General features: G+C 40.4%; 1 protein-coding gene across 1 annotated transcript in view; it reads right to left on the reverse strand.

Annotated features, from left to right (window-relative positions):
• The window catches only part of chata (choline O-acetyltransferase a), a 33,440-nt gene extending 24,782 nt beyond the window's left edge, over nt 1–8,658 (reverse strand). The window contains exons 1-7 of the mRNA XM_067972529.1: nt 8,498–8,658; nt 7,728–7,861; nt 6,774–6,965; nt 6,044–6,162; nt 5,291–5,344; nt 3,939–4,119; nt 3,411–3,588 (exon numbers count right to left, since the gene is read on the reverse strand). Coding sequence (XP_067828630.1) covers nt 3,411–3,588; nt 3,939–4,119; nt 5,291–5,344; nt 6,044–6,162; nt 6,774–6,965; nt 7,728–7,790 — 787 coding nt within the window. The 5' untranslated portion in view covers nt 7,791–7,861; nt 8,498–8,658. The remainder of the gene's footprint in view (nt 1–3,410; nt 3,589–3,938; nt 4,120–5,290; nt 5,345–6,043; nt 6,163–6,773; nt 6,966–7,727; nt 7,862–8,497) is intronic.
• Nucleotides 8,659–11,595: the final 2,937 nt, after the last annotated feature.

Below are 11,595 nucleotides of genomic sequence, written 5' to 3' on the forward strand. Positions count from 1 at the left end.
AGACGTAAAGATCTGTGATAAGTGATATAGCAACTGCCTTTAATACGGGTGCCTCAGTTGTTAACACCATTGATTTGGCAACATTAGATCAAAAGGTCAGAGATTTAGGGTCTCGCATTAAAGATATATTTAAAAATAAATGAAAATACAGATAAGGAATTGTCTGAGGATCAAATGCTGACCATATATTTGCAAAGGATAGCTACAGTGCTAGAAACACATGCCCAAACCATTAATAAATTAATAAAAGAGGAATATAACGTATCTTAGCAGGCGGCTGCTAATGACATCTGCAGTACATATGGTAACTGGATTGTGGAACAGACATGAGAGAACCTAGCCCAGATACAGGCAGGGGAAGTACCCTTATGAATAACGAATCAACAAACTGAGGGTGTACCTGACCTGTGGGCATGATGGAGGTGGTACCTCCAAGCGGCTGTTAGCAAACAAGAACATCACCCCTTGCCAATTCAGGGCAATGCTGCGGGTGTACCCCATTCAAGTGGAGTGTAAACCTGACGGAGGAGGGCTCCTAGGGTTGGTACTGGTAATACTGGTGATGGCACCCGAAACCCAGGGATGAGAGGTGTAACAAGTACAGAATATTGGGGTAGTGAAGGACGGAATGCACATATCCCATCACAATATGTTACCATATGCTGAAAAAAAATTAAAGGGAATTTCGCTGGAACAAAATTAAAGGGATGTGTTACTAGACATGTTGTCACTTTATGTCCACATCGTGTTGCACACAGCCCAGAAGCACAGTGTGGGTTTAACAATACCGGTACCTGTCAGGATATTAACTGTACCATGGAGGCCCTAGAGGCGGATCTAAAACCCACTCAAGTGGCATATGCCGGAGAGGGCGAATACTGTGTTACAACTTCTTTGAAAACGTTTAAATATGCCAATATATTTTAAGTCCAGAGTTCTGCTTCATTCCTGAAGTCCCGGTTCGGATTGGACCCGAGGAACTGGGAGAGATACACCGGCATAACCTCACCACTTTACAAGTTTAATAATAATTGCTTTTTGCTTGGTTATCGGATGTTTTAATGTCTGCTGTAAAGTCATGATGGCTCGAATTGTGCCAGGAGCCAGTGTGGCCACTGAAGAAGAACACCTAATGGGGACACCCGAAGACGCCAAGGAAGACGGCAATGATGAGGGAGAAGGAATCTATCTGTAACATGTAACCTGTGAATTATGGGTTCGGCATACGCACAGAACATCACGGAAGGTAGATACCCGAAAAGGCTGTGTATTGAGTGCCGGACCACCGTTGCAAGTACTCTATCGTTATTGGTCTAGATGATTATTAAGCCATAATCATGACCAAAAGGGGGAATTGTTGGAGTAAAAGTAAGATGGTTACCTGGAACAAAATGGACTCTGTGAAACAAAATGGACTCTGTGAAACAAAATGGACTCTGTGAAAAGACATTAAAATGTGCTGACTTAGGCAACCTTGAGCTACATCCTGTCATTGTATAAAAACTACGGAACAGACAAAAACCAGACCTCCAGATGGTCAGCTTAAGATAAAGCGGAACCGAAACAATATGTTCTTGATAACAGTTGTTTTTTAAAGGAATGTGATTGGAGGTCAATTGTTGCTGTCGGGGCCTAATTGGCTAATGTGTAACTAACCAAGGCTGATAATGTAATAACTGCTAAATGTCTGTACTTGTCAACTCTTTGGAATGTATAAAAGAAGCTCAGTGGCCATTTTAAAATTGAGAAGTTGACTGTGAGCACTGCGGAGTGCCAAGCACTTCTCCCAAAGCTTTGTTCAATAAACTGCATGTTGAATCTTTAAGTCTGACTCCGAGTGGTGATTTCCCACAACACCCACCATCAACGTCCTGGGGGTCACCATTGACCAGAAACTTAACTGGACCAGCCATATAAATACTGTGGCTATAAGAGCAGGTCAGAGGCTGGGTATTCTGCGGCGAGTGACTCACCTCCTGACTCCCAAAAGCCTTTCCACCATCTACAAGGCACAAGTTAGGAGTGTGATAGAATACTCTCCACTTGCCTGGATGAGTGCAGCTCCAACAACACTCAAGAAGCTCAACACCATCCAGGACAAAGCAGCCCGTTTGATTGACACCCCATCCACCACCCTGAACAGTCACTCCCTTCACCACCGGTGCACTGTGGCTGCAGTGTGTACCATCTACAGGATGCACTGCAGCAACTCGCCAAGGCTTCTTCAACAGCATCTCCAAAACCCGTGACCTCTACCATCTAGAAGGACAAGGGCAGTAGGCAGATGGGATCAATACCACCTGCACGTTCCCCTCCAAGTCACACACCATCCCGACTTGGAAAAGTATTGCCGTTCCTTCATCGTTGCTGGGTCAAAATCCTGGAACTCCCTACCTAACAGCAGAGTGGGAGAACCTTCACCACACGGACTGCAGCGGTTCAAGAAGGCGACTCATCACCACCTTCTCAAGGGCAATTAGGGATGGGCAATAAATGCTGGCCTTGCCAGCGATGCCCACATCCCATCAACAATTTTTTTTTAAAAGCCCCACCGTAACAGAATAATGTGCTACGTGGTATAATACAACGTACCATACGTAGTGTGCCATTTCTGTCCTTAAAGAGTGTATCTTCCGACTTACCGTGGGCAATACCAAGGGATGTCCGCTGATGTTGAGAAAATTAAAATATATTCTTGAAGTAAAATAATCGTAGCTATGAAACTATTGAAGTGGTTTGCATAGTTTTAAAGGTGCAAGAATTCCAGGAGGAATTCCAGATGCAAGTGAAATTAAGCTCAGGCTTCTATCCTTAACAGATAGATACAATTTTGTTCTAAAGTTCCCTGTGATGGTAATGAACTGACAGTGCCTACATTGTGTGTTCCACAGTGTGATAAAATGCGAGGCCAGGAAGTGCTTCTTAAAGGCAAATTACCTTGAAAGGCATCCGCATGGATTCTGTGGGCTGATAGGAATATGAAGCGGAAAGTTCAGTGGCATCTATGATTACCACCCACACATTGTAATCATCAGATTTATGTACTAAATCGATATGTGGCTTTGATTAGAGGTTTTAAGTTAAATCTGAATTAATTTTCCCATCAACACCATCATTAATGAGATTAAAGTGAGAGCAAACTAGAACATCAAACTACAATTGAGCTTCTTTATATGGCGCTCTCATACGTGGTGGAATTAAATGAAACAATGGCGTTCTTAGTTCGCATATGGATTGTTTCGAAATATGGCCCAGGAAACAGATACAACACCGACCATATCGTTTGCATTTGTGTAAAACACAATGTACTTTCACCTCAAACATTTGCCTGTAGCTCAGGAGCTAGTTGCATGCCACTGAATGAGAATGAAAGCTTAGACTGTGGTTTTTAGCAGTGCTTTGTATCTGACCTCTCATGATCACTCCCCTGGCCTCTGCCCATTCGCTCCTGCCGCCTGATGTGAGCAGTCCAATCGGAGGCACACCTTCTTCCTCGCTCTCTGCCATTTTCACGATCTTTCTCAACTGGGTGAATAAGTCGGTTTCGTTCAAACGTCTGAAGTTTATGACAACATCCAAAACGAAGAACTGGCACAAAGTAAAGAAATGGAAGCAAAGTTAAAGCGAAACTGTTTGGAGTTGGTGTAAAATATTGAAAAGCGTGGGTTAAATGTAAGAACCACTTTAAATTGTGGGGGAGAGGGGCGATCTATTATTTATACTTTCATTGAAAAAATGTATAACCATCACGTTTTCCAGAATTTATGATATTTGAACTCATTCGCTCATTTAGTTACCAGTAATTGGAACAGGCTGGAGGGGCTAAATGCCTACTCTTGTCCCTAATTGCCACTCTGAATAAAACCATCCTGGCGTCAATTTCCAATCGCATTTAGCTCCACTTGTTCCCCGGTAGAAATTGAAATGTGTTTTCTCACCTGGTTCTTACAAGCCACGATGACGTGCTCTGGTTCGGGCATGATGCTGCTTTTCTGGGCCGCCAGCGTGTCTTTTCGATGACCTGGGAGACGGTAGGACGAGAACAGCCTGTAATACTGCTCCATACACAGGGCGTGTCCAGCCAGCTGACCACGGGCAAAATCAACAGGTAACGCACGGCTGGAAAAACAGACATGGACTTAAATGTTGCTTCTAGCATAACAAGCCAGCTTCTCCCTGACCCGTTCCCCTTCAACCTCCAGGTTAGCTATTGTTTAATTTAGGACTCGGTGTAGGCAAAAATACACCGATTCTGTAAAAGGAGAAACCTGGATTTTTTTTTTCCTCTACTTAAATTGGTACAATGTCGGAAAAATCTATTCATAATTTATTTTAATATTTTCGGAACCACCATACAATTTTTCACTGTAAACTAATAAAATGGATGTTTGGACGTCAATACACCAACCAGCAGGAAGCTCTGGTGGATTATAAATGTCCTGATTGAATAATAGCCAGGTAATGACTCTCCACTGTCATATTTCTAAATACACCATCTACTGTTAATGAATTAAAAGACTGACGACAATTAACAGCAGTGCAATCGGGCAGTTCATTAAAGAGGTATGAGGTGCGATAGTGAGCATTATGGGAGAATACTAATGTTGGGAAGGGTAAAGAGTTATTTCGCATTTCTAAGAATTATAGATGATTCAAAAGCACGGTTTGCGGTAAAATCATATATTTTCTCTATTTCACCCATACTATTGTCCCTGCTTCTCTGGTCAACCCTTTAGTCCCTTTTAAAGCTCCAAATCCCTATATCCCCAATGTGCTGGAAGCAAAACTCATGGCATTCTCTCTCACCCCATCATTCTTTTACACCTTAAATCTATGGAACTCCATACCTCCCTCAGTCATCCCCTCCTCCTACAATCTCCAGGCTTTAAAAACGAAGTCTGGTCACCTAATCGCTGCCTCTTACATTTGTCCACCCCCGTCCATCCCCTCCTGCAGAGAGGACACAGGCAACTTGGCAGCAATTCTTTCAGACCTTGGCCGTGCGATGCATTAAGGCCCTCGGTCTTGGTTTTCCAATACTAAAAACCTACTCCATGCATTTTATCAATTGTTCTCGTTTAATATCGAATTTTATATATTAACCAATTAAATTAAGATAAGGCATTTTAGACAAGCAATATGTTTTCACTGAATAATCTTAGGTTTGTTGGAGAAACTGTGAAAAAAGAACGGCATAATAGCTCATATTAACTTGAGGTATGGAATTCTTGTGTTGAATGCCATGATCAAAATTATTCAATGTTTGACTCCCCGAATGGCGATAACTTACGCATCTATTACAACTTTGTAATCCAGTATTCCGGAAATGAGACGTGCAGCAAACCTGTAAAGGAAAAATAAACTCGTGATGTTGGCGTCACGGTGAGATTTCTCCAGATGTCATCAATGGGAGTTCGGCGCTACGCAAGGAAGAATCTCAAAGCATAATTTATTATCCAGGAGAATGATATGTGCCTGTGGTTGGGGAAATAATTACAGAGTGCAGGTTCCACTAGATAACACCCATACCTCACAGCCTCAACACCGAAAATGATGCCATTGTTCGCACTAAATTAGACTGCTTTGACATAGTTCATTTTATTCTTACAGCTATTAAGTCCACCAATGTATATAGATGAGAATGTGAACTCGTGTTACACCAACCTCATATCACTCTTGCATTAAATATACTTAACACTGACAAAACATTTCCACATACTTTGCCCGATATGCAAAGGGTGTAGCGAAAGATATTCAAAAATAACCTGCCTTTGAAAACAATTTAAATAGGAACATGTAAGAGTATCCGTGATAGAGCCTTGCCCATGTATTGGGGCACGATCCTTAAAACTTCACCAAGAAATGGTCCCAAGTTGATATTTTTGGGCAGGGTTCGCTATATCTCAACCTACATTTTCTGACAACACTGCATCTTTGTGTTGGAAACATCGAATTGCCATTATCACTATGCATGACAGCTTGTGCACGTTACAGTGCATTTCTGTTGTGCTATATGAAAGTTCAGGGTATGATTTAATTGTACCTGAGTTGATCACCCTCATCCCGGAAGTTCTGGCGAGGGAAGACCATTCCGGGACTGGAGTTTACCGGAAGTGCAACTCGATTACATAAATACATGTCATCCAGCCACCATTCGTAAATCTTGGGAAGAAAAGGAAAACTTGCTTAATATCTCACTAAATTCAACTGGTTTTCTTAACTTTGGAAATGCCTCTTTTGATTGTCTAATTCATTCCTTGGTTTCTATGTAAATATTCAGAAAGTTCAACAAATGCCAGCGAAAGGGAAAGCAGGCAGCTCTAGATTCCATTGTATGTTTCCCGCATTGAGACGAAACTATACAACACCGGCCTCGCTTTAATTTCTGTCATTGCAGAATTGGCCTATTGAAAGTTATTTGCAGTTTACATTGATCAATCCGATTAGTAAGGAGCCACATTTTAAATCGCCGTAAGCACATGAAATGATTTATTCTGAATATGTAAAGTCGGTTCAAAATGGGCAGTGAAACCAACGCAAAAAGAACCCCTTTAGAAACCAATGGAAAGTAATAGATTCATTAGTACTTCATCTGCAAAATAGAGGTTGTGATATATTCCATAAATTTATAAACATATTGCAGAACTAAATTTACTAGATAACTTCTCTACTTCCTTGCAGACTATCGCTAAGTGTTTTCTAAGGCAGAAAGCAAGGCACGATGAATTAAATATATATATAGATTATCGGAGGTGCAAAGTGGCGCCATTTACCCAGTTAACTTTATTTTCTCTTCGCTCCATCAACTGTTGCTGCAAAAACTCTCCAATCTCTGCACGGGCGCCAAACTTTTCTGCGATGGCTTTGGTGATTTTGTACTGATCCTCTGGGACCAGGTGTTTCATGCAGTTCAGATAGATGTCGAGGGTTTTCTGCAGAGGGGGCACGGGCAGTTTGGGCAGCACCTACAGCACAGACAGGGTCCAACCGGTTAAAGAAGAATGAAGGGGGGGGGGCGGTGGGTGTCACATGCAACAGTCATTTTTGAATAAGAAGCTATTCAGTGAAATAAAACAGAACGGTGAAAACAAGTGAGTAGTGAAGGCCTCCTTATTCCTTTAAGCTAATTTCTGACATGTCCTCCAATACTGCACCAATGCATTACAAATCCGACCTCGCATGTCTGCAAATGTTCAGCAGTCTTATGACTTGAGACAGGGGATTGATTGCTTGAACCCGGCTTTCGTTGTAGCTCATGGAAGATGTCTTACACGTCGAAATTATATTGCCATGCATTTTTAGACAATGCTGCATGCACCATTTCAACCCAAGCCCTATGAGGGAATGCTTTAGAAATATCCATCACTCATTGTTGCTCCGTAATGCTATTAGGACTCTGACAATGCAATCAGTTCAAAAGTCTGCTCTCTCCATAGTGTATTGCTTATTAAATCATCCATTAGAGATTTTATAATGGCCGTGACAATTCTTAAAATAACCATCTTCTACATAGGAAACAAAACTGATTGTTTTACGTATTCAACCCTTAATATTTGACAAGGTTTGATTAGTTACTGTACCCAGCTTAATTTAGATATGTCACTGCGCTAATATTCGATTATCAAGCTGCACAGTTAAATTATAAAACTTGCACACATCAAAGGAAACCAGCACTGCCACTTGCACGCCTAGACAAGAATGTAAAGTGAGTATAAAAGTTGTAGTACATAGCTGTTCCTGCGAGCTTTGGGTCGGACTGAGTCCTGGGTGGAGTTATTGAGGACAGGCATAGTTCTGCCACGATCGCGCACAGCCGATAGAAGAAAGACTCGCACAACCGGTTCACGGGATCAAAGAACTCCTGGATTGAAGATAGAATGCAAACGGCCTCGTTTAGCTGCGTATTAATTGATTAAGGACTCGATCACAGTGCTATATAAAAACTCAACAACCTATATACTCTGTCTGTCTGTCCGCCTATCCATTTTTTATATCTGTCTGGTTAACTTTCCTGCATTTAACCTCCTTCATTATTACTGACTTGTACATGAAGGCAAGTTAGAATATTCTGGTCATCACTGATCAGCTCTTGAACGTAAGTTGAAAGAGTGGCAGAATAAAATTTACGAAAGAGATACAAAGCGAGACTATCCTTTGACTAGCACCAAATCCACTCCGGCAAACTAACATACATAAAACAAGATCACATACCTTTGAGTACCTATAGAAAGAAATTAAGAGAAAGAACGAGAATGAAAATTTGATACTACTTCAAATAAAACCGTTTCTATAGGAGAAATGCACAGGAGAATTGGGATCAGTCCCCTCATTTTGGGTAACCCACAAATCAGGCGTGCATAGGGGATCTAAACCTATTCCTTTATAATCTTGAAGTATTCTGCAATTTACTAATTAAAGGAGCTAACACATTGACAACAATTCATTTTCAAAATAAGTTTTACACGCCAATCGATAACAAGCTGGTGTTCATACTTACCGAGCTGCCCTCAGCTTCATGAGTTCACATGAAACGAGGGGAATGGTGGCTGGATAGAAACTTCCTTTCCAAGCCCATCGTTGAACTAGATTTTGGTTAGATGGAAATCTCTCTCAGTCTGCTCGCAGTTTTGGCTCATTGTCACTTCTTCACCCTTGTAACTGGCGTGCCGTGGAACCTGAACAGGATGTGTGGAGAGCTCTGCTATACTTTCTCTTGATACGACAAACCCCTCCCCCTTTCCCTATTCGCCGAGCCCGAAGAACGACAACATCATACGCAGCACAATACCCATTGACTTTACATTGTAAACTCAAGCGGCCAGAATTCGCGGGGGAGGGCGTCTTTGTATGATGTATCTAACGTTTGTATCTAACGTGTGTAATTTTTAGGGGGGTGTGTTTTTTTCATATCTTTTCAACAGTGATCGTTCAGAAGATAATCTAGACGGAATCTAACGTCAGTAAACGGCCCATTGCTTAACATCCTATTTCTCAGAAAAAAAATAGAGCAGTGTCGAGAGTAAAGTTCACATCGCATTGAGCATCTTCCGCTTAACATGTAATGACTTGAACTGAGTGATGGTGTGTTCTGCTCGACCAACACATACTTGTTCCGCAAGTTTTCTAAAGGGATCTTCCCATTAGATATGTTTATTGTTTGTCGAATGGAAATCTGCAGCACATTAAAGAGGAAGAAGAGGGCTGTACAGTGATAGGTCAAAAATTACGTGCATATTTTATTGGAATAACATATAACGAGTAAAATTACATAATAACCTTCTTGTTGTTGCCTTAAATCGACAATTTTGTAAAAGTGGTTTGATTTTTCCCCGTGAAAAGTTTTCTAGAGGATCTGAAATTGGAAGGATTGGAGATTACACAATCGCACATTCTCACGCGTAGTATAAAGTACAGGAGATTTGAAAATCAAATGTAGTGTCTTGGAAAACTCAAATTTGAAGGCGTTAGTCTGTGCAGCACACAATGGAACGCATGGATAAGTATACTGTCTATCCCTGGGACGTTGTTGGACGATTATTTAAATGTGTGTTATAAATAATTTCGCGATTAAGAATTATTGATGAGCTGTTCTAGGTTTTAATTAAAGGTTCCATTGTTTCTCGCCGTAAGATGAAGGATCGCACTGGGAAAGCTGCTCATGACCCAAGGGGCGGCGAGCACTGATTAATTCCAACATTCGTTATACAGAATATGGAGCACAGTCACCAAATGCACAGTATTAAAATATTTGGCCACACTTATAAACCTTCTGCTTCATAATTGACATAATTTATCGATAGCGTCTATCTCGATTAATTATAATCTCCAGTCAAAAATAGCACAGGTAAACTATTTTCGATTATTGCAAGTTTTATTAATTTTTAGTTATACTTTTTAATATTTTTATTTATTTGCCAAGACTTACCCTCAAAGATGGAAACAAACAATCTCGTTATGCTAAGATTTTATTTTGTGATGAATCCTGATTGTGATTTTATAATGAATATTGATTGTATGTATGATTTTTAACGAATTTCCTTTATACGATTTTCTGATGCATTCTGATTGTATGATTTTGTGATGAATTCTGATTATATGATTGTGTGATGCATTTTGATTATATGATTTTGTGATGAGTTCTGATTACGCGATTTTGCGATGACCAATCAATGCCTTTGTCCGAAGTCTGCTGGTGAAGTAAACGCGGTATCGGTGAAATGTGCACGAATGCGAAGTTACCTGCGAATATATGCAGATTCTGGGCAGAGGTGAGGTACCAACGGGTTAGTTTGGCGTTTGAAGAGAGGCTTCTTAGCCCTTTAAGTACGTGTCGCAGTAGAACGTCGCGACTTCAGACACGTTATTTTTTTACAATGATTTTCTATATTTTCAAAGTGATAGCAGCCTTCAGCTGATATACCTCACGCATTGTACTTTTCTGCCCATCCAGAAAACCACTGTTTTGTTTTGCTGTTGTAGTATAAAAGTCAGCGGTGTGCATAATCAGCGGTGTACATAATCAACAGACCGTGGAGATTGTTGGCTATTAAAAGCCAACGTGTAGCATAAACTGAAACTTGTAAAGATGTATTTATTTTGCACGTTGATCATTGCTTGTCAAATGTAAGGAATCTTACAACACCAGGTTATAGTCCAACTGTTTTATTTGAAAATCACAAGCTTTCGGAGGCTTTCTCCTTCGCTCACCTGACGAAGGAGAAAGCCTCCGAAAGCTTGTGATTTTCAAATAAAACAGTTGGACTATAACCTGGTGTTGTAAGATTCCTTACATTTGTCAACCCCAGTCCATCACCGGCATCTCCACATCATTGCTTGTAATCATTATGATTCCAATATATGGACCAAAAAGAACCATCGGGTACTCTCTAACCCTTCAGTGAAAGATTGAGATGAACACATTTTCTCACTTTATAACTATATACAGAACATTCTGATGAATGAGTATTAGAAGTGAGAACCATTTTCAAGGTGTATACAACAGTATTTTTCACCTTATTTCCGCGAACAGCAATGAAAAGTTAAGAGTTCTTATACCCCAGATCCAAGTAAAATACCCACAGTCTTCTTGTGGTTCAGAGGGGAAGTAGTCACAACGTGTTGTTTCGTGTAAGAATATTTGTTGAATTAAGATCAATTTTGTTCAAACTGGGACTGCGAGGAAGACGAGAATTTATAGAAAATAGATACGTGGAGGCATGATTTTGTGTGCTCAAAAAGTAACATTATGTATGTAGACAAGCAATCTCAGAATTAGTTATTCAAATATGTTGTATCTGAAATAAGTACTTTAACCATATCATTCCCTATATATTTATTCACTAAGTTGCCAGAAACTGACTTTAGGGTCGATAAGATTTCATAACTCTAATTTGTACGTATTGTACATGAAAGGTGAAAATGCAACCATTTTAAATCAATCCTTATTACAATGCGTAACTTGGCTAATCTGACGCCTTAAACCTGATATTGTAGCCCAAACCTGAATGTATGAATGTATGAATGGTATGAAAGACCGCTGATACCGATTTATTCAAACTCAGTCATCATCTCTTGATCCAGACTTTAATCTGACAT

This window comes from Heptranchias perlo, chromosome 36 (genome assembly GCF_035084215.1).
Source record: "Heptranchias perlo isolate sHepPer1 chromosome 36, sHepPer1.hap1, whole genome shotgun sequence".
Classification (NCBI taxonomy): domain Eukaryota; kingdom Metazoa; phylum Chordata; class Chondrichthyes; order Hexanchiformes; family Hexanchidae; genus Heptranchias; species Heptranchias perlo.